At 46.8% G+C, this 27,068-nt stretch overlaps 1 protein-coding gene across 10 annotated transcripts in view; it reads left to right on the top strand.

Annotated features, from left to right (window-relative positions):
- The window catches only part of LOXL2 (lysyl oxidase like 2), a 58,382-nt gene that overhangs the window by 18,234 nt on the left and 13,080 nt on the right, over positions 1 to 27,068 (top strand). For all 10 annotated transcript variants that reach the window (XR_015261203.1, XM_086767767.1, XM_086767769.1 and 7 more), the window contains 4 exons: positions 1,364 to 1,539; positions 15,975 to 16,186; positions 22,071 to 22,293; positions 24,234 to 24,417. Coding sequence is in view for 9 of the 10 variants with exons in the window: in XM_086767767.1 (XP_086623893.1) it covers positions 1,364 to 1,539; positions 15,975 to 16,186; positions 22,071 to 22,293; positions 24,234 to 24,417 (795 nt within the window). In the remaining variant the exon portion in view is untranslated. The remainder of the gene's footprint in view (positions 1 to 1,363; positions 1,540 to 15,974; positions 16,187 to 22,070; positions 22,294 to 24,233; positions 24,418 to 27,068) is intronic.

Below are 27,068 nucleotides of genomic sequence, written 5' to 3' on the forward strand. Positions count from 1 at the left end.
GCCCGTAAAAGAGTAAGCGGGCCTTAACACAGACTTGAGTGAAATGGGAAACCTTGAATGTTGTCCCAAGCTGTGGATTTTGGCTCTTGGGGTAGAGTAGGAGATTTCCGAGTGAGAAAGAGGCCATGACATTTGAAAACAAACCAGAAACTGGTCGCCACGTGATTTGACGGGAGAGAGTGTTCTCTGTATGCCAGAACAGCGCTGGGTAAGTCCTGATGCAGAGAGCCTGAGCAGGGGAGACTGTGTTCCTCAAACTGTAGAGCTAGGCTTTGCAGGAGCTCTTTCTGCTCTCGTATTTGGGGAGTACGGTGAGGGCTGGCAGATCTGTCCTCTGGTGAGTAACCAACTGAACTTGCTGGGACTGCTGGAACAAAGCTGGGGCAGCCAAGGGAAACAGCTGCAGAGCTGCTGGTGGCTCTGAAGGTCAGGCAGTTCTGTCCAAAGGATGCGTTACTCTTCAGGCAAGCAAAGCATTTGGTACCCTAAAATATGGGAATTGCTTGTTGGCCCCTTGTTCCCTACGATTTATGGGGCAAATGGCAGGGAAGCAGCATGCATCCAGCACATTTCCAAAGAGGAAATGGGCACTTTGGGAAGAGGAATCTTAGAGATGCTGTTGGGTCTTTTGCTCTTGGGAAAACAAGACTTACATTTTGGAGGTGACACCTATTGATTTTTGTCTGCTCATCTTAGAAGTGAGTTCTGAGAGAGCTGACTTTTTGAAAATTTTATATATATATACACACACACGTACATGCTCATGTGCGCACACACACACTTTTTGCTGCAGAGAAAATGGTAATTACAGTCTAGAAACTGGATCTGGCAATTTGTTTTCAAAGAGCACCCAAATAACCGGAGGTTCCAATCAGGAGTGGTTTGTTAAAGCTTTTGCAAAAATCTGCTTTTAAAAAGTTAGGGCATTTAATCAAAACTTTGAGCTGTCTCCTACAAAAGACTTAATGAGGATTTGATAAATGAGAAATGATGTAAAGAAGAGGGATGATTTGGTGAGTATGATTAGAGGGCAGGGTCTAATCAGCCAAATTGCGGGGACCTGGTGACCATCATCAGAGGAGGTTATCACTGGGAGCAGGACTGCAGTGGAGATCTGCTTCAGGCTGCTGCTATTTTATTATTACCGTGCAGATGAGGGAAAGGGAAAGCTGTGGAGCAGAGCTGTTTGTAGTTACTAAGTACCTGAGGTGGATCTTGATGTTTCTTAGCTGTTTTATTCAAGCTTATTTTAGCAGTAATCTCTTCCCCTGACACAGTAAGAGCACAGCAGCCTTACTTGCTTTCAGTACAATCTAGATTTACCCTCTTTGTGAGTCTCAGTTCTACTTTCTTTCCCCTTCAGGGAAAATTTGGATGGACAATGTCCACTGTAATGGCAAGGAGACCACCCTGGCAGCGTGCACTTCCAATGGCTGGGGAGTGACTGACTGCAAACACACCGAAGACGTGGGAGTGGTCTGCAGTGAAAAGCGAATCCCTGGCTTCAAGTTTGACAACTCATTGCTTAACCAAATAGAGGTAAACATACTTAAAACTGCAAGCTGCTGGTCAGGGATGTCTGCTGCTACACCTTATAGCTTATCTCAGCTTTGTGGTTAAATGCTGGTTAAAGATGCTACACTCAGATTTCAATTTCATCTGTTTAGAGCATCATATGGATAGTAAGAATTTGAAATATTTTTGTATAATGTAAGTAAGGAGAAAATATACTGCTCCTGTTCTGCAATTGATTTTCAAAATTGAGAACTAGTTTATTTTATTTCTAAGGATGTATTTAGAGAGACAGGATGTGTCCTGTACTCCCAGACCTTACATCTAGGTGACTTTGTTGGTTCATAGTACTAAATTACTGAGTTTTCTTTCCCCTGATGTCTCCTTTTTAGTACTGAGAACAATTTGGAGGTCTGTGGTGTAACAGGGGGGTCGGCAGATAGGGTTGGATTTGGAGGTGAATAGGGCTTACAACCGTGGCTTGAAATGGGTGGGTTTATAAGGAAAGATGTAAAGAGATTTTTGCACAGTTTGGCTAAGCAATGACAAAATAACCATGATAACTGTATAGAAATATTTGCGGGAATGGGGGATTAGTACTGGAAATTATGAAGGGAATTGAAGGGAGGAAAACGTGGGCTGGTCACTGGGGGAAAGGTTCTGGATTGTGACTGGGTTAGGCTGCTAGGCTGAGGTTACGACTCTTGGGGAAATGACAGAAGCAAAATGCTTGAATCACCTTCCAGTGGACTTGTTAGATTTCTGTCGAATACAGAGCCGGGGGAATGCTGGGCTGGAAGGAGGTTGAGCTGAGCTCTTCAAAGAAAAAAGTATGTGGGTGTTTTCCTTCAGTTTTTCAGGTTGGAAAGTATTTGTGATGGCTTGGCTAACATCTCCCTTGTTTCGGATGCTCTCGTGTTTCAGTATGCGAATTCAGTGGCTGCCCTTGGTCAAGATTTATCGAAAGAGCCTATTCAGTAACCACAGTCAAATCTTATTTTAAGCAGACAGGGAATCCAGGATGTATCACATACTGCAGTGCGGTGTCTGTGGCTGAATCTTGGCTTTGTTCATGATCTGAAACAATGGGTGTAGCCTTCTTTATCACTTTAAAACAGAATTATTCTGGCAGTTACTTCATAGCTGCTGATATAAAAATGGTCTCCTAGCATTTTCTTTGACTGGATTTTTCATTAGAGGGTAAAGCAGGCAGCATATTTGACAAGGGAAGATAATGTGCTCGGTCAAACCTTTCATTGCTCTGCTGAGATTTTAGGAGGAACATGGTATGGGTGAGCAGGCAGCATTCAGCACTTTCATGGGAGGCTCCCGTGCAAGGGTGCAGATTTAGGATATGAGAGCTGAAATTCTCTTCATTGCCTTGACCTTGCTTCACTTGGCTGAGGAGGGAAAGGAGACTTTCCGAAGGGATCCCAAGCTGCCCCATCAATGGCACTGTTGTTGCTCGGGGAATGAGGCGAGATCATGGAACATCAGTGATGGCTTTGGCAGATGCATTCTTCCCCAGAGCCACAGTGAATCCTCAGAACAGAGGCCTGGAAGAAAAGATGCTTCAGTCTAGACGGAGGTCACTTCACTCTGAGATGCTTCAGATATTAATCATAAAAGCTTTAGAGGGCTCTGCTTTTCCATTAGCTAAGCACTGGAGTTTGACTAATGAGTTGAACACATTGGGTAATTGAGAGCTAGCTTGTGCTGATGCTGCGTGGGCGCTTCAGCTTCACGTATGATAAGTGAGATGAATAATGAGATGGAAGCAATTCATGTAGCAGAAGCCTGACTCATCAACAGGATCACCGAGGAGTGATCTTACACTGAGGTGTAAGAGAAGTCGTATTCCCCATGTCCTGGCAACTCTTGGGAGCTGTGTATGGGTGAAGGCATCCACTGATGTGACAATAACAGCACTCACAGCAATTGCTGAGGGTCACTGGTGGGGGAGAAAAGTAAAACAGAAGAGTAGTTACATTTTTACAGTATCTACACTAAGCTGAGAGCTGTCAGCCTGGCTGTCTCTGACTTTGTCCTTGTGGTAGAAAATAGTGTTGCATTTTCTAGGCAGTGGCTGCTGTCATCTCCATCTCTCATGCTTCTCCCCTCTGTATTGCTGCCTGAATTTTATGAAGGACTTTGTACCATGCCGTTGCTTCTACTCTGCAAAACCAAGCTGATTTTTCTTATATCCCTGTAAGATCGCTGGCAGCTGGAGGGTTCTTTTTCTACTGGTTTCCTTGCAGCAGGATTAATGCTAAAGGTGATGTGCTATAAATTTTTAAGATGCCGTTGTGGAAGTACTTCTCAGTCGCAGCTAGCTGTCAAATGTTTAAACTCTTTCTCCCTCTCTCAGCTTTCCTCCTCCTCTTAATCTTTGCTTTCTCTCATTAGCAGCTGGTGTGACATAGTTTGAGTCAAAGATGATGAGCAGGCTTACTCATAGGGTCATAAACTCCAAAACAGGGAGGTCAAAAGGCTTGTGTGAACGTGAGTTGAAAGTCTTTACCCTCTCTAACATGCCTGAGAATTCTGCACATCATACCTCACATTCATTGGAGGAAACATCATCATGTTGTGAGCTGCTGGGTTCTTTAGTCTGTAGCCCAAAGCTTGCCCAAGTGATGTTTTCTCTTTGGAATGAGATCGGGGGTTGAGGGGCCTGGAATTTGTTACTGAACAGCAATGCTGTGGTCAAGTCTCTTCACCAGTCCCACTGACTTCAGCTATTGCACTGACAGAGCTAAACCAGTACAAATTTCCCACTGAGATTTCCAGTGGAAGATATTTCAGTTTGGTCTTTGACTGCTTTTAAAACCAGACTTTACTCAAAATAGGCCTGGTTTAGGATGATGCACAGAGCTTATGTGTTCAATTACACCTTCCAACATTGCTTTCCCACACTAGTTAGTAACGACTGTAATGATTCCCAAATGGATCTGACTGTTTGCAAACCGGTGTTTTTACAGCCAGCAGATTAACAGGAGCAAGCACTGACTGCAGCGTACGTTCACGTCAGGATGCGAGCTGTGGTGGAGTAGGAGCCGCAGGTTTTTTTGTTGTGCTTTCCTGCTGTAAGCGTTCAGGGGAAGTATGTGCCTTGTGCAGCTGGGTAACCCATCACCAAGTGTGTGCCGTCGCGCTTACAGTTCTCTTGCTTGTAGCAGGGAGCTCTGTGTGTTCCCACTCTCAGGGAGAGATAGACCATCTTAAATTCATAATTCAGAAAGTGTCTTAAAGACCCTTTAGTGCTAAATTCTCTGGGGCTGCCAAGTGCCGCTAAGATTTGACGCGGAAAGCCAGCAGGTATAAGACAACATCTGACTTTGTTTTGACGGGGCTCCAGTTCAGAGGGGCTGTGCAAATTGACATTTGCTCAAATCTGGCCTTGCTTCCTAAAATCTGCCAGGCAGAGAGTTCACACTCTTAAAAGCAACATGATAGCCCTCGAGCAGAGTTTATTTTTCTTGGACAACGTACAGAGCTCCATTTCCCAGTTAGGAAATGCTGCAGATAAGTAGTATAGGATGAAATTTTCCATCACCATAAACCACTTGGCTTTATATATATATATATATGCTCAGACAGATCTTTTCCTGTCACAGCTCATATTTTGAGGGTTATGTCATATCTCTTCCTGTCCCTGAGCCTTTCCCTTCCCTGCCCTGCTGGGAAGGGGCAGTGCCTGACCCTTGCTTTTGTAAGACAAGTTGCCGGTCACAGGCCAAAGTGAAACATCTCAGTCTGGGCTGAGTGATGGAAGATCTGTGATAAGATGATGAGAGGCAGGCAGGAAGAGGTTAAATCTTCTGACAGGACTGAGGTTGGGGCAGGTCTGAAATCCATCAGTCTCTTGCTAAAGGGCAGAGAAACCCCCAGCACTTTTGGTTGCTGTTTTCTGCAGCTGCTTTTAGCCTTGGGACTTGTTCACAGGATTATCTCTTGGGGGGTGACGAATGTGTGTAGCGGGACAGCCCTTCGTGGGCTGCTGGCTGGTCAGGATTAGTCTAACAGCCCTCAGCTCAGTGGCTGCATAAGCACCGAGGGCTGCTCACCTTTTCGAAGCTGGAACAGCAGCATGTGATGGTGATGGGAGCGTAATGACATTGAATGCGTTTTACATAGAGGCTTTTCCTCCTCCTCCTCCTTAAAATGTGTCCACTAAATACGCAGTGTCTTGTTAATGGCAAGAGCACGGCTTGTGATTTTGATTTTGTCAGTTCTTACCTGTTTGCCTTTGGGAGGAGAAAGGCAGGTACCACTGGTATCGCCTCCTCTCTCCCCTCCTGCAGACTCCAGGTCTGGGAGAGTAAACCATACATCCTGAAAGGGTTAAAAAGAGCAGTAGCCGTGCCTGGAAGCACTGCAAGTGTGTGGCAGAGCATGGCTTAACCCCCAGTAATTGTATGTGAAGGTAAAGACTGCCCACAGCCTGTGTGGATGGCTGGGGACATGAGGAAATTGATGCTGAACCTGCTCGCTGTGATCCTTCACCCAGGCGCCTGCACTCACAGTACAATGGGGCCAAAGCTGTTGGTAAAATAACACCGTTGTTTAACTTAAGAGTTTGATTTTTTTTGCTTGCATTCCTTCTTTTTTAGCCACAGCCCGGAGTCAAAGCTCTGATTTGCATATTCCAGTTCACGTTAGTGGCTTGATACACAGCTTGAGTCTAACCACGATGGCAGAGCGCAGTACCCGCTGTATTGCAGTGTGGCCCAACGGCATTGCAGTGTGGCACTCGCGTTGTGAGTGGTGTCTTGGGAGCCCAGAGGAGAAGTTTAGTCACGCTGGTTTTAAGTGCTCAGAGCATATCTGAGGACACAGAAACTGCTTGCTGGCTCTCAGATGGAGTTTGGGAGAGACGTATATAGGCTGCACTGCAGTAATTCAAGCTTTGTGAAATATAATGAGTGGAATCTGCTGCTTTAGCCAAAGGTCTCTGAGCATGTGGAGCCGTGTGTTGTCTGTGCCCCAGACAAACACATATCTCACAGGTCTTCCAACCTAAATGGCTCTATGAATCTGTTCTGCAGGTGGGGCAGGGGAGCCAGCAAGGGGAGGGGTTCTCTCCAGTTCTAGGATAAGTGACTCACCTGAGAGCACAGCCAAGACGCAGAGAAGAGCCGGGAGCTGAATCTGTCTATCTTGGCTGTCCTGAACCGCACTTCTCCCCCCACTGGGACGTTGTGGCAAAAGGTACCATGATCAGGATAAAATGGATGCAGAAGTGCGGTACGCCTGTTGGTTGTTTCTTGTCCTGCAGTTCACAAGTGTCTGAAGGTGGCGGGGTGGGCAGTGTGGACCTGCCTTAATGTTCCTTTATACGCTGCCAAAGGCTGCAGTTTAAATGTGTGCGCAGTCTCGAATGTTTTCCTAAGTCTTTGCAGGATGCCACAAGCTCTGAAATCAAAATGATTTAATGTGTGTTCATGAAACCATGAGCGGGGAATGCCAGCCCTGCTTTTTCAGATGGTACCTGTAGCCACTTTGTGTTGTCCAAACGCAGTATGGGCCCACCTGCAACTGCCTTACTGGGCTGACCACAGTAACTAACTCCTACCCTTAATATATTTCTTAAATAAATGCATGATAGGTGTTTTCTTTAACCTGTTCCAAAACATCCTTAACAAAATATTTGTTGTCCACCCTCTTCCTCTGTGTGCACACACAGAAGCTTCAAATAGGATGTACGCTAAATATATCAAATTGCTGCAGCCGTTACGAGTTCACAAATAGATCTGGTACCTGAGACCAGACTGTAGCTTTGGCCAGACGGTGGGCAGACAAGGTCTAGCTAAACATACCAGGCTGTGCTGCTATTTCTGTCGTCTTCTTCCCTTCTGGGTGTATGTGGAGCATTAAAATATTTCACTTCAAAGCCTGGTGGCTCAAAGGCTCTGATTATGTCAGGCTAAAATGGGTTGAACTGTATTGTCTAGGTTTCTTGACTAGTGGGAAAGAGTATTTCTAAGTCTTGCTCAGGAGCTTTCAGTTAAATTTGGCTCTGTGGATGATGAAGTGGTCCTGTATGATGAGCTGGTTCTAACTGGAAGGTGTAAGGAGGGGAGGAGGAAAGGGTCATTGTGTGTGGCTTGGCACACAGATGATTCCTCCTCTTATTTAGATTTTTGCCATGCAAATCAGCGGAGACTCTCTCCATACTGTGGGGAGTTGCAGCTTAGTTCACCACCATCTCAGACTTTAGCTCTGTTGTCTCGACTGTCCAGTTCTTAAGCATGTTTGAAAGGAAAAGGTTTATTTGCCTGTTTGTTGTGACAACAGTGTTTTAGTTTCTTTCCCCTTGGTGTAAATGTTTACTTCTCTAAACATAAGCCCATGTGTAACATTGATGCTGATGCTTTGTGTGTCTGGAAGTGGTCTCAGCATCTCTTCTGGCGCTGACTCCACACAAACATCAGTTAAGCTGCTGTTGAGGTAAGCCGCTGCGTTGCTTCACTGCTGTAATTTTAAAGTGTGTGTGTGATAGTTTCTCACTGCTTGCATCAATGGTTTCTTTGTGATGGCTTGTGGCATGACAGGGCGCTGGGTTTGCTGGGCAGAGAGCTGGTGTTCATCTAGCAGGAGGTATGAGCTACAGAGCTGGTAGGGCTGGGAGAGCACCAAGGCTGGCGCTGCTTTGCTGTAGTTCCTTGAGGTACAGTTAGCCTATTTGTCTCCTTGCACTGACTGTATCCAGGGCCTGAGGAGCTGACAGCTGTTGTGCTGGATGCGATATCACTGCTCTGTTACGCAAGACAATGTTTAACGAAGCCTGGGAACAGACTATGATCTTGTTCTGGTTTGCAGTGCAGAGGTCAGGTAATAAATTTGGCTAGCTTGCAGAGTCTGATTCAGATTGTCTTTCAAATAGCTCAGCAGGAAGGAAACGGAGAATGTAAAAGCTCTGCTTATCCTGAAACCCTCGGACCATGATGCAGACAGAACAGAGCAGCATCCTGTCCTACGCTGAGCCTCCTGCCCCTGCCAACGCATCTCCAGGGTTCAGTGCTCCTGTCTTCTCTCGCTTGTTTCTGTCACCAGTGTTTCTTTTCTCTCCTGCCTCTCATTAGCCTGCTTTGCATTGGCAACTGTGAGGTTGCCGCTGAAGCGTTTCACGGCTTAGCAAAGGCCTCGGCTTTTGTCACTCAAAATCTGCACTGTATTTGCTCCTGGACCTTCATCCCTTACCCTTTTGTACTGCACAAACCCAGAACAAAAAGTGCTTGCAGTCCAATACAGCATACTGTTCCCAGGGGACTGCTGTCCCTCGCAGGCAACCCGGTTTTGTCTTGCAGCATCTATTTCACCGTGTTTATTTAGCAGCTGGGACCTTGTTAGTGACTTGGAGGCACAGCTCCAGATGTTTAAACGAAAACAGATTCCACCCGTTCCTATGTTTGTGAAGAGATAGCTTTCTAAGCAGTCATCTTCAGGGGAAAAAACTCGGTAGTTGAGACTTCAGTGGAAGTAAGCGAAGGGTTTAAATGCAGGAAAGAAGAGGCCACTGGGATGAACAAAGTCTATATGGAAAGATTTTGTGTTATGTTATTAATTGGAAAAAAAAAATAATTTCTTGTCCAGGTTGTAGCCTTAATGTCTTGGTGTTTGGGAAGCCAAGAAATCCTGGAGCTCTGTAAATGAAAAATTATATTAATAGGTCTCTGCGTCTAATGGGCAGAGGACTAGGGAAGGAAGGAGCAGTTCAAGTGGATCACAGGGAATCTTAAAGCAGGAAAGCAATGAACATGGATCTAGTCAGAGACAGAGATAGCACACAGGCTCCTTGCATTTGTTAAATCAACGATTTGTGGTAAGTGCACCTTTGCCTAAGCTATTTGTACAATCACCTGGCAACCAGACACCTGCCAGAGCCAGTACTGGTACCTCCACGTTCCTGCTCTGCAATCCGTAGCATCACTCATGGTTATGGTTTGGTTTTTTGTTTGTTTGGTTTTTTTTTTTAAAAAAAAAACCCAACAAAAAAGTAAAATACACAGAAACACAGAAGTTTCATTCTAGTTCCCTTTCTTCCTGCATTTGAGTAATTTCTCTGGCCATAGGGGAGCCACACACAGCCCTAGCTGCTCGGACCCACCTGCCCCGTGCAGCTCTCTAGCTGGTTTCTTAACGTCATCATTGGGCGTGTGTTTGAAGCAAGTGTTGAGATGCTCTTCTAAAGAGCCCCTCTGAAATCCCAGCTGCCGTGGCTTGCTTTCAGCCGGGAGTCGGTGATTCAGAACCAGAATAGTGGCTGCGGTCCGCAAAGTAGCGGTCAGGTTTCTAGGAACGGGACCTCCTCCCTGTATTCACTACTGTCCATCCTCAGGGCTGTCACAAGGAGAAAGGGTATCGCAGAGCTTGGGCAGTGGAAGATGACACAAGCATGTTGTCTTGGGCTTAATTTTTCTGCCAACACAAAACAGATGGCAAAAGGTGAAAGAAAATGTTATGAAAGTTGTGTCGGTTTTTGCAATCAGATCCGAATCCGTGGGGAAGCATTTGGTTCAGAGAGTGGAAACAAAAGCACCTGAGGCTCATGTGAAAACTTTCCAAGCCAGGAATCCTTTTGTGAAAGCTCAAAAACAAACTCCTTTCTTTTCGCTGTCTCCGGGCAGGCCCCGGCTTTCTGAAGCTGAGATTCGGTGGTTTCATAACTGAGCGCAGCGTGTTGGCTGGCGGTGGGCTTTTGTGTCTGGGACTGAAGAGAAGCAGCAGCGTGGATTGTGGGCATGGCTCTTGGTGAGGAAAGGAGCAAGGTAGAGGGGAATATGGCCTAACCCAGAAGAGTTGGACGCTTTTTTTTTTTTCCTCTCCCCTCGTTTTTATACTAATTTGTATTGTAGTAATGTTGGAAGTCCCAGCCGAAATCACATCTTTCCTTTGGGCAGATACAGATGCGAAGCCCTTGCTGCAGAGGCTTTGCAATTCGGAGCGAGGGAGATGGGCTTAGCGTTGTCTTCCCTTTCCAGAAGAGGTGAGGAAGTGCAAGCACGAGACCAGAGGTAACAGCGAGGAGGTGGGGAAGAGCATTTGTGTGGCTGAAATCACACAGGAGATCTGTGCCAGAACTGAGCAGGATCTCTTCAGCCTCAGACCACAGAGTTATTTTGGCTTCAGTCAGATTTTTATATTGCTGTACCCAGTGAAGTGGCTCCAGTGAACAGCGGGTTGGTGTGGAAACCAGTGTTGAATCTAGGAACAGATGTACTGCACTTCCTCCCCCTGCCCTACGTACCCACCTTGATCTTCGTGCCTTTCAAGGCTAAGGACGCTTAACTCAAGCGGGAGAAAAATGCCATAGGATTTCTTGTTGCTTGGTGCTTACTCCCTTAATGGAGTTTGTGCCAGAGTGGCTGTCTTTGATGAAAGCAAAGCTGCAGCTTGACAGATGAGGGCAGTAACGATAGAGCAGACCTGCAAACTCTGTGCGTGGGGTCAGCGATGCAAGACGCCGTCTTGTGAACAAGCAGCCTTCTGGAGAGCAGAAAGAAAAGGCAAGAGCTGATTCCAGTTCAAGTATGTGGTGGGAGTGTTTCATAAGCACAGGAGAGTTCAGAGGTCCGGGTCTGAATTATGCTAGTAGCTGAATTCTAAGACTTGGAGTTTAGGAGGAAGGAAAAAAGGAAAAGGGCTGGCACATATGTCTCAGTCTCCGCAGCTGCTGGCCTAAATAGGTGGAAGTTGCACAAGGCTAGCTGAGGAGAGAACTGTCATGCATACACCACGAGAGTTAACCCTTTCTGGGCTTGGTCTCTTCCCTTGCTTTGAGGGTAGAAATCCCCAGCAGCACTCTTCCCTGATATTCAGGGAGCTGAGCTGTAGGTTTGTGCATAGTTTTCTTACTCCCTCATTGCTTTGTGTTCCTCAGTCTCAGACTGAGCAAACCACATCCCACCCAGTTTTATTTCCTGGAGGTAGTGTTGCTCTTTGGTGAATGACTGCTTGGCTCCTGAAATATTGCTGAATGCTCTACTTTCTGTTTGATACCTGAGGTGGGAAGCTTGGCAGATGTGCATTCAGCTTCTGGGTTGGTTGCAGATACCTGCTTTGTGATCTTCAGAGATCCTTCAGGTCTACCTTGGTAGCTCCAGTGCATGGCTATACTCTGAGACTAAGTAAAGCTTTCAGAGATGAGGTTTCCTTCTTGGTGTGACAGCTTGTTGTAGGCGTTTGTCTCCACGTGTACATAAAGCATGGAGAGGGTGATTTTACAAAGTCTGCTATAGCTATTAAGTGTTGTTTGCATCTGATTTTTGTATGGAGTCTGTTTTTACCATTAGCCCAGCTGCTCTACACGTTGCTGTTGGAAGATAAAATACGCCTGCCTGTATTTGCATTATCCGATACTCCCAGTGTAACAAAAGCTCTGCAGTGGAAGGAAACCATTCAAATCTGCAGCGAGTTCTTGGGACAAAGCTCTTCAGTGGTCCTTTCTCCTTAAGAAACCTACAGTATACTTATTTTGATCCTTTGTTCTTTAATCTTCCAGTATAAAGCTGAGCTCTGCGGCGTGCTGAACTCTTGTCAGACATTTTGCTGTTTGCTCAGACTCGGTGCAAACCCTTGAGTTGCTCTATCAATAATTCTTGGCCCTAACGCACTCTCTGTGAGCGGAAAGTGGGGTGGATGGGGGTTGGTTTTGCTCTCAACCAGAACACGAAAATGTCACTGCATGCCTCTCTGCTATAGCTATCTGAAGATTGAAATACCCTCCAGGGAATGAAATGATGGCTTATTTCTTGCCAGTTTGCTCACTTTTCCCCCCCTTTCCTTGGCAAATACAGGAAAAAAAAAAAATATGACAAAAGAGTTGGATTCACTAAGCAGAGTCTCAGGTCAGAGCAGGATTTCTTTTTGTGTCTGTGTCAGCATCTCTGAGGGAAGAGAGACGTGTTGTGGGACCTTTGTACTGCAGCCTGCAGTGCCTGAGCTATCACTCCGTCTCTGACAATGTTTGTTTTTTGGTTGGTTTTTTTTTTTTCACGTCCAAGAGCAAGCCATTCCACTTGCACCTTGTTTTTCACTTTTATAGAACAACCAGCAAGGACAACCCAGTCTAATGCGTTAGTGAAAAAGACGTGCCCAAACACAGCCTGGAGGTAGGAAATGCAGGCATCTCGAGTCCTAGGCTGGGTCATGGCTACCCACGCGGCTCCCCAGGATCCTTTACTGGGACTCCAGCATCCCCAGTCCTGCAGCGGTCAGAGCTCTTTTGGAAACAGATGGAGCCAACCTGGTTTTATTTGCTAAGCTGCTGAACTAATTGCAAAAATAACAAGCAAATCGTAAGGTACCTAACAGCATTCCCAAGCTTTCCTTTTTTCAAGAGTTGATTTTTTTTTTTTTTTTCCTTTTTGCAACTTTGTGACTTCTCTCTCTCCTCCTCTAACCCGGTGGGCTGGTTTCTTTCTTTGCCTGTTGCTCTGATATCATAAATCCCAGCAAGGGATTCTCAGATCCATCCAGGGTTTTTGAACATTAGAATATACCCTCTGGCTTGGAAAGCCTGTGAGATACAGATCCTTGGAAGCAGCAGGAATACAGCAGGGAAGGATTGCTGCATGTTGCCCTGTTCAGATGTTCTTTTCTCAGCATCTGTTACTGGCAGCTGTCAGAGACAGGCTGGATGTCTTTGTTTTTGTGCAACGCAGCTCCTGCTAGGTTGGTGAAGCGGGAAGGAGAAAAAACCTCAAACGTGCTTGGTCAGAATGTGAGCGCTTTAGTGCTAGAGGTTTGGCTGATGGTCCCTACTGCAGGAGGGACCTTCATGGGTTAGAGATGGGGATGCGATTTCCTGCCCTTGTGGTCTTTGGAGAAGCAGTTTGCTCTCTCTGCACCTTATTTCTCAGTCTGCAAAAGGAGCCTGAGAACCATTGCTTTCTCCCATCCTTTGAGCGCTCTGTTTACCTTGGAGGCTTTTCAGCTTTGTCACCGCCTTCCATCTCTGTGAAGACCTCTGGTGGTGCAGCAGTGAGAAAAGTGATGTATTAACGATGACTAATAGGTGCAACGTGGGAATGGTTCTGCTGCTCTGCGGTGGAAGAGCCTCAGGCAGATGTTCAACATCTGGAACGGCACTCCGTGTGACTCCAGTGGGGCTAGCAACTGCTGTTGTGCAGCCTCCTCACAAACACAGGCATCCTGAACACGAATGTGAAATCACGCTTTGTTCCGAACGCTGCTCCTTTCCGTAGCGCCGAGGAGCAGCCGTGGCCTCCGGCCTGTCTGAGTTCAAGTGAAATGGAAGTGGCTGTCCAGTGAGAACCACGGGTGGGTTTCAGCACGTTGCTGGTGTCAGGTCTAGTGAGGGAAAATGTGCCATTTCGGTTACTTTAACAGGCAGCAGGGCTGGTACTGACGTCACTATGTGTAGCAAATGTACTTAGGGCTTTGTACATGGGGATATATCCTGCAGTCGCAGATGGAAAAGCTCAGCTGGGCTGTCTCACCCACCTTCTCAGCTGTCAGTGCATATTTCCTCCTTAGTTACTATCTTTTTCGTGTGATTTTAAGCTTTGGCTCTCTGTCCTTCGGGTTAATCCGTTAAATAGGCTTTTATTAAAACTACTTTTAGATCTTTAGCAGTCAAAGCCATGTACAAATGGATTTAAGACTTTAATTACCTCATATTTCCTGATGGAGAAACTAAGGCAAGGTAGAGGGAGCAGAGAAACGAGGTGCTCTCCCAGGCAGCGCTGGTCTGTAGCTCCAGGTAAACGTGCTTCCTCCATCCAGTAAAGAGCTGGAAACACTTCATAAGCTGCACTTAGGGGAAAAGGGGGTTGCAGGTTTGAAAACCAGCCCGGGAGGCCTTCAGTGCACAAAGGTGCTGCTACTTTTCTGACAGCAGGTAGTCAAAAGCTATGCAAAAGCGAGAAAGAGTTCCTTAAAGGAGAATCTACCAAATCCAGGAGAAACTCTTTGTACTGCAAATGGGCTTCCCAGACTACACAGGAGGTGTACAAGTCTGCTCTTGCATTGAACCTTTTGTCTGAGCACCTTAAAATGTCTCAGATGTAAGAAATTTGGATATTGTTGTGGGGGTTTTTTTTGTTTGGTTTTTTTTTTTCTTCTTGAGGGCTACAAGAGCTTTCAACTCCGAAGCGCAAACTGTGAACCCTGTATGAGCAGCACTGTCCTACTGGGTAAATCACACTGTCCTGTTTTCCAGGGTTACTGGGGATGTCTCGAGGGTGCTCCAGCTGAGCTGCTGGAGGACTGGATTCCTGCAGCTGAACGTGAAAGGCGGAATCGGTGGTCTGGTTTGATGTAAAGCTAGGTAGTAAATGTAGACAATTAAAAAAGAAAGAAGAAAAGGGGAAAAAAAAAAAAGCCTTAAGTGATTTGCTCAAAGTAGTGTGGGCAGAGCAGTAGCAGAGCTGTGGATGAGGAGGAGACGCCTGCCCCAGCAAGCTCTTTCTCTGCCGTTGGTTTCCGTTTGCCCGGGGTCTGTTTGTTGCATCAGTGTTGGTGAAGCATCTGGAGAATGGATGCGCCACGTGTAATTTGCAGTACTCTGCACATCCTATTGTGACGCCCCTGACTTCAATATCTGTGTGTGCCACTGAGCAGTAAGCAGAGGGACATGTCTCTTTAAAGCTCTGAGCGTTTTTCTTTTCCAAGTGATTGAATTTGAGCAAGGGGAGGGGTGGATTCCTCAGTTCTGATGTAACTGTTAGCAGAACCACGTGGTTTTATACATTTTTGACAAGAATAGGTCTCCTGGAAGCAAGTTATAAAATTTTCAGTAGCTCTTTTGTAATTGCTTGCCACAGCGGATATTTTCCAGTCAGCCTTTGCTTTGGGCTTGGGTCCCTGCAAGGTTTGTTTGTGCAGTGTCCTCACGTAGGCTCCAAATGTGAAATCCATTCAACCTTCATGACTCATTTGCTGTCCCAAGTAAGGCTTCAGCTGGAGGAGGAACCCGGCCTGGGGAAGCGGTGAAATGCCGAAATGCCGGTGTCAGCACATTGGGATCCCGGCTTTCACAGTGCCTGCCCTGGGGAAGGGATGCCCACCGCCTTGATAGGAGCTCCAGCGTCCTTCCCTGCACCCTGCTAGGATTAAGGTGGCCCTAGCAGAGCTGAGCTCTGTTCATTTCCATAGTAGCTAAGACTAAATTAAGGTCACTGTGCTTCTGAAACAAGCACTTCCATGAATTTAAGTAACAAAGGAGATTTGTTACGTAGCCATTTGTAAAGCAATGCTTTTATTTTTAAAAATGAGCAAAAGCATCCTCTTTTGCAGGATGGAGGATAGATTTGCACAAGGTGGAAAGGTTTGTTTGCTTCCCTGTTGTGGCTTTTCCTAAACAGCTCTTCCCTTCTTCTGCTTCTCTTTGGTCAGCCCTAACCCTGAACAGAACTGGTTTTTGTTCCCCACCTTGAAGCTACACAGCCAGTTTCCTTGCAAGCCAGCATCACTTGTGTTTCTTTTTATGCTCATAGAACATGAATATCCAGGTGGAGGACATAAGGATCCGTGCCATCCTCGCCACCTACCGCAAGCGGGTGCCTGTCACGGAGGGTTACGTGGAGGTGAAGGACGAAGGGACCTGGAAGCAAATCTGCGACAAGCACTGGACCCTGAAAAATTCCCGAGTTGTCTGCGGCATGTTTGGATTTCCAAGCGAGAGGAAATACAACACCAATGTCTACAAGTAAGAGCAGAGCTTTGTATGAGACACCAGCATGTTTCTTTGAACACTTGGGGCCTTGTTCAAAAATGCAAATTGTCAAATGACACTGGAGACCTTGAGGTAAAAAACCTCCAACTGCTTCATTCCTTCAGATCAGATTTTCCTTCTGTGTAAATATTTGAAATGTCAAGCATTTCCTTGTGCAGACAGGGGAATTGTTTGATCCTCACCGTTCTGTCTGAAGACCTAGTGCAGTAGCAGGTTTAGTACTTGATAGATCCTGTAGTAGGAGATGTGGACAGTCAGCCCAAGGAATCTTTTTTTAATTTATTTTTTTTATTTCCAGCTTACAGAATGGTTATTTCCTTCACCAGTGATAGATTTAGGTTCTGTGTTGTGTGCAGGGGATGGATGTATGTTAACAAACTGATCACATTCTACCAGTAAGCCCATCATCTGGGAGAAAAAAAAAATAATCTAAGTGTTTACCCCATCTCTTTGCAGAAAGCCAGCTGCAGGACCAGGTCTGGTATGTGCTGAAAGCTCCAGCTGAGGAATCCTGGAATAAACCAGGCCTTTGTTGTGCTTTGTTGCCCAGGTTCCTCCTTCCCGCTACCGCGTGCAATTCCTGGTCTCACACCTCTCATGGCGTGTTTACCAGCTGCTGTGGCTCTCCTGGAGGCTCACTGTCCGTGGTTCATGGGTGTCTAGGTGCCAAATCACCCACAAAGGAGCAGACTGCCCACGGGAATATTTCCAGTAAATCTCCCACTGTTGGTAACCCCAGTTCAGCTTCTTTGGCACGGGTGATTCCTCAGGGTCCCAGGCTGGAAGAGCTGCCAGCAATCTCCAACTGTATGACTTGTTCTGTCGTTAAAGCATGCTCTGAGCCGAATGCTGAGCTAAAAACATCAGCATGCATCCATGCCACTCCTCCCAGCATTGCTTCTGCCTGTGCATCTGAGATGGTGCTTGCAGAAGGATGTCGTTTGGGGCGGTTGTGATATTGGTGCTACTTTTTCTTCCTGTAATTGTGGATTGCTTTAAAATGAGGGAAGAAAATAGCAATCCATAGGGAGAATGTTGTGTCTTTCAGAGCTGCAGAATGATCAGTTCAGGCTGTGTTTCCTGTTTATTGAAAGGCAGGAACTCTGCTCTTTTTTTTGTTGTCATTGCTTCAGCTTGCATTTTGTCACCAGCCTTCATTATAAAAGTGGTTCTTCCTACACCGTTCCTGAGAAATAACACCCTAAAACAGATGCAAAATAGTTTAAGTGAAATTCTGTCTCGTTTCTTTCCTATGCTGTGACCTACGGAGTGGGAAAGTGTCAACCGGTTAGGGGGAGAACTGAATTCTCCAGGCAGGAGTTGTGGTTTTCCTGCCTGCTCCTTTTGGCCGGTGCGATTGCTGTTTCGGAAAGGTCCCTCTGGAACTGGCTGGACACGTTTCATTTCTTTCATTAGCGAGATGGTGATCAGTTGAAGAGGTCCTCGGGTTGGAATAGCATAAAGCCACATAGCAGCACAAAGAATATAAAATAAATAACCCGAAAAGAGTTCTGTTTTCAAGGCTTCTCAGGGACGTGAGAGGTGAATTAATAATTGCTACCAGCTGGTCTCATGTTTTACCCTGGAGACCAGTTAGAGGAGCGTTTGCTCCCACCAGTGCCGCATGTCTCCCTCTAAATCAGCTCTGAGACTCCCATCCCCTGCCTCAGAGAGGAGGGCAGAATAAATTGCCTCTAGTCAGACAAAGTAGGTTTTTCCTGCTGCTTGGTCGTGGTTTTTCCAAGAAAAGCATTAACTTTAGCAGCTGGAGCCATCTGCCTTAAATAAAAGGATGCTTGGTAATTGTCCTGTCTCCTGCAATAGTACGCATAAAGATGGAAAAACTGAGGCGCGGTTGTTCGGCATCAAATTCAGCAATGTTGAAAATCCCGTTCACCGGAGCTGGAGTTACGAATATGCGGTGCTTGCAAATACCAGGCTTGGAGATCTCTGCTACCAAGCCAGACACATTGCTTAAGTAGTCCCAGTGTCCTAAAACCTCCCTCACCTTTGGCTGTTTCCAGCAAGCGGTAACGGCTTGCTGGGCTCCTGCACCCACAGAAGGTTACTTTGAAAAATATGCTGAATATTATCCCAGTTTGGAGGAAGATGAGATGTCATTTTATTGGAGGGAAGAGACTTGTAAAACTTTATCAGCCTGACAGTTTTGTTTGGTGAGCATAGTTTAAAAAGCTGCTTTCTTCCTTGCAACGTTTGCCTTTGTGCTTTGAGTTACTGGCAGACGCATCACGTACAACCAGCCTTGCTGGTAATCTTTCTGGTGACGGAAACCTCCCGGTTCTGAACTGGGAACTTCACAAGTGGTCCTTGCTTCACGGTCGAGGTACCAGAATGACAACCACTGTAAAGAGAGCACTGCTCTCTGCTCTGTCCCTCATGCTTTTTGGTTGCATCTTGGGGAGGGAAGAGTTCATATCTGCCTGGTCACTTGAACTAAATCCTCTCTCCGTGGGAGCATGAAGCCTCAGAAACGTTCGTCTCATTTCTCAGGCTTTACACTCCTCAGTTTGTAAATACCGTTCTCCCAAGACCAAATCCTTTCCTCCTCCTGCTCCGCAGCTGGGATGGGCTGGAGTTGGGTTTCTGCTGGCCAGGGCTGCAAGTGCCCCCTTCCCACATCCCCACCAGTCTCACTCCCCACAAACTACAGCTCCGCGCGCTGAGCTAGCTGATACTTTGCTCTGCTGCTGCACGACGGGGGGAAGTGAAATGAGTTGCAGATGAATCTTGCTTGAAAGAAAACAACTTAGTTCATTGTTGTCTCGGTGCCAGGGTTTTATTCCTGAATGTAACTTAGACTCTGCAGTTGACAGCGCGATTTATGTTAGGAAATGAAACAAATCTCAATGTTGTTTCCATATTCTTGTTCAAAGGGATTTTTATATAGGCACCACTTGTTAACTCCTCCTCCTAATTCCTGCTCTGTTTGAGAAAGCAGAGTAGAATTAAATGCTTTTTGCTGATGGGGAGAGTAGAAGTTTGTGACCAGAGACGGCTAAGGCAGAGAGATGGATCTGCTGCCTTCTTGAGGCGTTATAGCTTTGCCATTTGTCACAGGATCGGATGGAGGAGCTCAGCAGTTCCAGGATCCTTCATTCAATGTCAGTGCAAACAGCATTTCCCAGTTTATCCAGCCCGCTCATAGCGTTATAAATCTGGTCAGATGTGTAGGGCAGTTAATCACCTCTATGCTTGTGGTAGAAATCCTCATGGTTTGGGTTCTCCCTAGCAAAGCCAGGATCGTAAAGGCTTTGGCAAAAGGTGGCAGGTCTGGCTTCTCTTCCACCTCCCTGAGGCTGAAGATAGCAAACTTGATAACTTCAGTAAATGCTTGAAGAATTTCTCAAGGGTAGAAACTTTATGTTCACACTCCTGAAGAGGAGTTCACCAGTTCAGTGTGTGCATTTTCCCGGTGTGTGTTTCTGTAATGATTTGTCTTTTGCTCCCTGAGTTCTCTCAGATGTGTTCTTACACAGCAAGGTTCCTTTAGCTAAACCCTCAGCCACCTCCCACGGCCCTTGGCCTTAACCTGTGTCTTTGTTTAAGGCTTACATGGTGAAGGTCCACATCTCCTGATAAGTTGAAAAAGTTTGGGCTCCAACTTGACCTAGAACTGGCTAAACTCTCTCACCTCTGATCTGAGCAGCATTGCTCTTGGCTTATAGCAAGGCAAATGAGAGGTGAGTTGTACCCTTTGTATGTTAAAAAGTAGACTCAAGGCATTCTTGTTATTTACTTTTTTTTAATATATATTCAGTCTGGGGAAATGAGGTGGGGCTTTCTCTGGCTGTTTCTCCCCAGCCTACCAAGGGCTCTTAATGCCAACCAGATGTTAATGCCTCATGAAATTTCCAGGATGAGGTCATTGTTTGCTATTATAAGGCATCCCTGTAATTAGTTCTCTAAGACAGGCTGTGTTTCTTGTCTGCTTTGGAGTTCATTGAGCTCTCTGCACATATCTGTGGAGGGCCCTCAGTGAAAATACTCCTTCAGATTCTCACTTCCACACTGAGCACGCAGACTGGAAGGGTGGCTGGCCCGTGCTGGGAGAATGTGGAGTAACGTCACTGAACACAGGCGCCTCCAGATGCTGTCCAGTGTGCAGTGTGTGCCTGAATCTGTCCCATTGTTCTCCAGTCTATGAGAGCAGTTAATGTTCAAGTGGGACCTCGGTGCTGAGCTCCAGCAATCCAGGGGTAGAGGATTTTTGGTAGATATGTAATACCCTCAGTAGTTTGATTAGAAAGAAGAAAAATCTACATGGTTTGGTCTAAATTGAACCAGATTTTCTAGCTGAGAAGTGGCTGGCACTTTCTGCCTGTATCCTCCTTGTTTTTACTTTTAAAAATTTGTATTCCTGTTTCCCGTTCATTTTCTGTTGAATCGGGGTCCCTGACAGCCCTGGTGTGACGGATCTGCAGTTTGACAGCCGGTGTTTTACCCACAGGACAGGCAGGCTGCCTGTTGCTCCATGGGATAGCTCTCAGCCCTGCCCCATCCTTTGTCCTTTCAGCACAGCGTTTATTCCCCATCACGTGATGCTACTGCATCCCTATCTCCAGCCTGGCTATATTTGGCCCAAACCTCAACCCAGAGAAATTTGGTTCCAGAAAGGATTAGTCAGTGGCCGTGAGCCATACGAGCCTGGACAACCGCTGAGTTTGTCAGCAAAGCTTAGCAAGTGGAAGGGGAGAAGGTATTTCTCTCAGACATCTGAAATGGTGCAAATGAGCCCACACAGGACCACCAAAGGGCATCAGTGGGGAAAACCTTGACCTGTTGAGTTTAGTTTCAAACAAACAGCCTATAAAAGGCTCTTTGTTCCTTTCCCAGATCCTGTTCAGGCTCGCTGTCCCGTAGGCATGTGCTACGGTTTATCAGAATTGGTGCTCTTGCCCCCAGTGAGTTCCACCTGCCTTGCTGTGCCGTGTATCCCAGCCAATCCCTGGATCACCGGGGCTGTGTGGCAGCTAGTCCTGGAATGAGGAGCAGACAGGGATCTCGCAAAGCCACGTCAAGATCACAGCAGGGCGTTGGCTCCTCTGCGCCTTGACTTTTTTTTTTTTTAACTTAACTTCTAACATCTCCCTTGTGATGATCTGACCCATATTTCTGTTTCATTGGCTATTTTAGCTCCGATACAGTCACCCAACAGCCTTGCAATGCGGTTAGGATGAAGCTGGATCACTTTCTTTTCTCGTTTATCACACTTGCCCCTTCCCCCTTAGGAGTCCCTGGAACACCTCCAGGCAAGTACTGCAGTTTAGGAGCAAGAAGCAGCAACTGCTGCCAGTCTCCTCTGCTGTGAACATGTCATCAAGGGAATTGCTCTCAGAAATTGCTTTCAAGCTCACAGTTGTTAACCCTGCAGTGTCGAGAGAAGCCAGAGAGCTGTGACTTTTTCCTCGTCTGCCACCTTCTCTCAGCTGATAGGTGATGGACAGCAAAGAGAACAGCGCGTTTATGGGAGAGGTCTTTTGGGGGCCTCTCCAGTCCAAACTCAGCAGCGTTGTTTGTATGCTGCCTTTTGAGTTAACTGATCTCTGACCCCAGCGTAACATAGGCATCTCTATTATGTGTTTTTCCTTAGAGTATCTAGTTGTTGCTCTAGCTGCACTGTTGATCCATGCCCTGATCTTTAGCTGGAGGAGATGACCTGTTTACTCCCAAGTGACACTTGAACAGAGAGTCATTGTGTGTATGAATGCCTTCAAATAATGCCGTTCAGTCCTCATTTTATTTCAGGGCTTTTTTTTTTTCCCAAATGTAGCTACATCAGTGCAGTTTGTGTGGATTCCTAACTTTTTCTTTTCCTGTTCCCTTTTATTTCTTTAAGGATGTTTGCGAGCAGAAGGAAGCAGAATTACTGGGCTTACTCAATGGACTGCACTGGGAATGAGGCTCATATCTCCAGCTGCAAACTGGGCAATCACCTCAATGTGGATGCGGAGAAGAACACGACGTGTGAGAATGGGATGCCTGCAGTAGTCAGCTGCGTTCCCGGACGTGCCTTTGCCCCGAGCAGCCACAGTGGCTTCCGAAAAGCCTTCAGGCAGGAGGTGAGCAGGGATTGAATGCAACCTCTCAAGCAGGAAAAGCCTGGAGGTGTAACTATTCGCCATCAGTTTTCAGCTGTAGGGTCTGGACATGTGTACGCCTGTAGTACAAACCACCGCTGCTGTGCAAATGTCCCCTCTTTGTATTCCTTTCTCACTGCAAGCCCAGCTGAGTTTCTCTCCTCAACAAGTACCTGGTACCTCGTCTACAGGCTGGGAAGGGTGGGAGACCGGCTCTCCGCTGCAGCTGGCAAGGCCGTAAGCAAGTAGTAAGAAAACACATTTGTCACGTTTCTGTTTGAGCTGTTCTGTTCCAAACCAGTTGAATACGTGCCCAGTTGCTGCTGGGCTTTGCTGTTTCCCAGTCACTTAAACACTGCTGGCTGCTTTTTCCTAGAGAGATACAAGGGAAATAAGCTGGCATTTCCGCTACCCCTGCGTCTTCTGCAAAGAAATGCCCTGAAAGACTGGTGAAACATGGCTAGAGGAAAGGTTGGAAAAGCCCTGTTTGTTTAGTCTAGTGAGAAGAGTGCTGAGCCTAGCGTAAAAATTCTAAGATATGCAAAAGGCTGTTATAAAATGACCCTGGAGTCAGTTATTCTCAGTGTCAGTGGAGCGATTGGATGTGAAAGAGCAGCTTAACTTGCAGCAAACCTGTTTTAGGTTGATGCTAACAGAAATTTTCCAGGTGTAGGTATGTGCAGCCTTAGGATGCAGGGCTGATCTTGGGGTCTGGAGGCCCTTCACGCTGGGTCCGAGGGTTGTTTGTTTTTGTTTGTTTTTTTTTTTGCAGGGTGCATTAGGTGCTGCGGATCTTGCCTGCAGCCTGTATCCCCCAGCCCTGTACCTCTGTGGCTTTAGGAGGGGGAATTCTCTTGGTGCCTGGGAAGACCCCAGCCCACACCTCCAGACACTGCTGTAGTGGGAATAACGCAGTGCTGTTGGTGGGGCGCTCGCCCCGAGTCTGGGTGCTTCTCTGCACAAGAGCTTGCAGGATCAAGGCCTCGAAGGTGAAAGGTCTTGTAAATCATTACTAATCTTCTGAGCCCATGCGTGCTGCCAAGTAATTCCTTAAGCCTTTGTGGAGGCTTTGGATGTCCTTCCTGTGACCCCAGCCCAGAGAACTGTAGATGCTTCCAGTTTTAAAAGTTAAAGTCTCAGACTCTGCACAGATCACGTGGTGTTCCGGTGTCTAAGACTCCGCTCCGACTAGAACAGCACATCCTCCAGCGTAGCAGCTGGTGGGTCTCTGCTCAGTACTGGGGAAAGCTGTGAGCCATGTATAGCCAGTGACAAATAGAAATATAAGAACGGAAATTAATGGAACTGGATCTGCCACTCTGCTGGGTGTTTCTGACTGCAATCTGCCAGATCGCTTGTTCCACTAGTTGTAACTGCAGCAGACACAGTTTTTTACGTGGCTTGAGTTCTCTGTTGTCTCTCGGATAACCCAGGACCCCTCTCTGGAGATCTGTACAGCAAAGGAATTCCATCTAGTGGCTGAGCCACGGGCAGCAAGCGCATGGGAGCCACGCTAGCTGGCTCTGCGCAATTCCCAAGCCTCCTGTAAGGCTCCTGAGAGATACGGTATGAGAACTGGGTTGTTGCACGTCCCGCTGCTCCTGTGTGCAGCAGCACCCTTCTGCTGCATGAAAAAGGCTCCTGAATACAAGCACTAACCTGCAGAGAGCTAAGATGTCTCTTTTTATTCTCTGCCCGTGTGTAGGGATGTGAGAAACGTATGTCTATGCATACCGTAAGTCTTAGCACATAAAGATCTCCTTTCATCCAGCACTTTTATCCTTTTGTAGTATGTGGTATTTTTTTTAAGGTGCCTCAGAGTAATAAATTTTGGGCCATGACTTGCCTGCAGCCGCATGCTGTAAAGGAAGGATGCTTCATTCTTAGGCAGTGATAGCACGACTTCTGTCTGTGTCTTCCAGCAACCGCTGGTGAGGCTGAAAGGGGGAGCCAACACTGGTGAAGGACGAGTTGAAGTGCTGAAAAACGGGGAGTGGGGAACAGTTTGTGACGATAACTGGAACCTGGTGTCCGCCAGCGTGGTGTGCCGAGAGCTGGGCTTCGGGAGCGCCAAAGAGGCGATAACGGGCGCAAGGCTTGGACAAGGTAAGGATAATAAGAGCTCCTGGGACTGTTCGTGCCTTGTCCACCTCCGAGAACCCTTTCATGATTCAGAGCAGAGCGTGTTTCTCCTGGGATGTTTGTTTTGAGGACCAGGAATTTATTCTCTACCCTTAATAAGTCTTTTGAGTCCAGCAGGATGAGGCCGAACTGGAATTTGTGACTTAGAAAAATCTTGGGATTCCTTGAAAGAAGTCTAGTGATGATGAGTTTTTAACCTTTCTCTCAGACAGCTGTGCTAGTAATTACTGCTTTGTTATCACATCCGTTGCTCTCAGATTCTCTTTGAGTCCTCTAGACCCACATCATGGTGTAATGCATTACTAGAAGGTTCCTGGCAAAAATGGGTCCTTGATCTAGACTTCAAACACTCTCCGATTTAAAAACAGAACATTAATTTAGCCCATTATAAATAGAAGGGCATTTGAACAGTTCAGAGCCAGGTTTGGTTTTGGATTTCCTGTATTTGGGAGTTGGGTGAAATCCCAAACTGTGGTCAGTGGTAACTCAAAGCCTAACGTACACCCTCTCAAACCACCTTGTGATTCACACGCCTTGCTCCCATAGCGTAAACCCTAAAGAAAATTACACCAAACCCAACCATTTATTGGGAGAGTAAATGAATGGTTGATGTTTCTTCAGCTCACCATGGCTTAGGGCAGGGGAGGGCAAGTAACAGCATGCGCAAAGCACAGTGGCGGTGTCCACAATCTGGAAAGCTTTAAGATGTGACCTGTCTGCTGCGTTTGCCAAAAAAATCTTGTGGTGAGGTGCAGGGAGCTGCCAATGTGTTTAGTTGCATCTAGGAAACAGCGTAATCATCATGGAGGGGGGAAGCAGTGGCCACGTGAGGGAGGAGAACGTGCCGTTCCCTGCCATCTCCCGCAGCCGCGGTCTGGAAACTCTTAGCAGCAGCTGCCGATTGCCACACGCTTTCCTTTCTCTTAGTGTTAAATGCTGGCCATCAATCAGTGCACCCTGTCAAACCTGTCCTCTGGGATGGCAAGTGCTTGGTAACTCATTTGAGCAGCTGGATCATCACAATGTGGTAGGAAAATGAGCTCTTTTGGCCCAAACTCACTTCCACACTCCTGTTGCGCGGGGGAGGCTCACAGCTGTTCAACTCCATGTCCGCATGCATGTTCATGCTTTACTCTGTTTCAGCTGCATCTCAGTGAATTTCTGTGTTCAAAAACTAATTTGAAGGACCGGTCTCATCATTGCTGTGTTGGAGATGTAATTTCACAGGGTAAAACACCTGAAGTTGGGCTACAGGTTAAATCAGTGTGCAGTGTCTAGGAGTCCCAGTTAAGGCAGTGACCTGTGGGAGATGAGAACTCAGGGTGTGGAGAAGATCATAGAATCACAGAATGGTTTGGTTGGAAGGGACCATTAAAGCTCACCCAGTCCAACGCCCCTGCAAGGAGCAGGGACATCTCCAACCAGATCAGGTTGCTCAGAGCCCCGGCCAACCTGGCCTGGAACGTTTCCAGGGATGGGGCATCAACCACCTCGCTGGGCAACCTGGGCCAGTGCTTAACCACCCTCAGTGTAAATATTTTTTTCCTAATATCTAATCTAAATCTATCTCCCTCTATTTTGAAACCATTACCTCTAGTCCTGTCACACCTGGCCCTGCTGAAGAGTCTCTCCCCATCTTTCCTGTAGGCCCCTTTAGGCACTGGAAGACCACTGTAAGGTCTCCCCGGAGCCTCCTCTTCTCCAGGCTGAACAGCCCCAATATAGACTAAAACCTCAAGCAGTAGGTGAATGTATATGTTGGATATACAGTCCTGATCATGTTCTTATGCTAAAGGGGGTGGCCTGGGGAGAAATATAATTTTTATTGCCATATTTCAGCACATATAGCGATGCAGTTTGGCTCCATTTCGGTGCCTGGGCCAGCAGCACTTACTGCCTCCGTGTACCATAAAAGAATTTCCCCGAGAAGAGCGAACGTGTCAGGATTACGTGGATCAGCACCGTGAGCCTGCCCTCTTGCTCTGTCATTTCCTTGGTATGACTTTGTCGAGCTCTTTCGGTGGAGAATGTCGGGCTGGATCCATCCTGCATTCTTGGTGCGTCACCCTCCAATTCTGGTCAGCATCAGGCATTCCTCCTACTCGAGCTGTTCGGCGGCTTGCAAAATGACTAGGTCAGTGTCACCATTTCCAGATGTAGACCACAAACAGGATTTTAATGAGAGAGAAACGAAAAAAAAAACAACCAGGCAACATATGCATTCCCCAGCACCTCAGCCCTAGAAGTCTGCTCCCACATTGTACAGATCCGGTGTGATGGGTGGATACAGGGCTGGCCAAAGTGCTAAGGTGCAAAAGGTGGCCAGAGAAAAAAGAATTCTGTGGATGAGGTTGAACCCAATACCTTTACATCTCTGCCTTTGTTGTTATTGTTGCTGTTGTCAGAAGAAGGCTCCAGGGTACGTCCTGACTCATTCCATCACACAATCATGGAAATATGCTAGGAAGCATTTTTTTTTTCTTTTTCCTCTTTTTCCTGTGCCTCAGCAGAAGTCTAAGGAGAGCGAGGTGTTCATCAGACAGATCATTAAACTGTCACCCACGGTTAGATCTCTGAGTCACAGGTGTGCTGGCTGCCATGCAGAATGAGAAAGG

Source organism: Chlamydotis macqueenii, chromosome 27 (assembly GCF_036417535.1).
Source record: "Chlamydotis macqueenii isolate bChlMac1 chromosome 27, bChlMac1.mat, whole genome shotgun sequence".
In the NCBI taxonomy this organism is placed as follows: Eukaryota; Metazoa; Chordata; class Aves; order Otidiformes; family Otididae; genus Chlamydotis; species Chlamydotis macqueenii.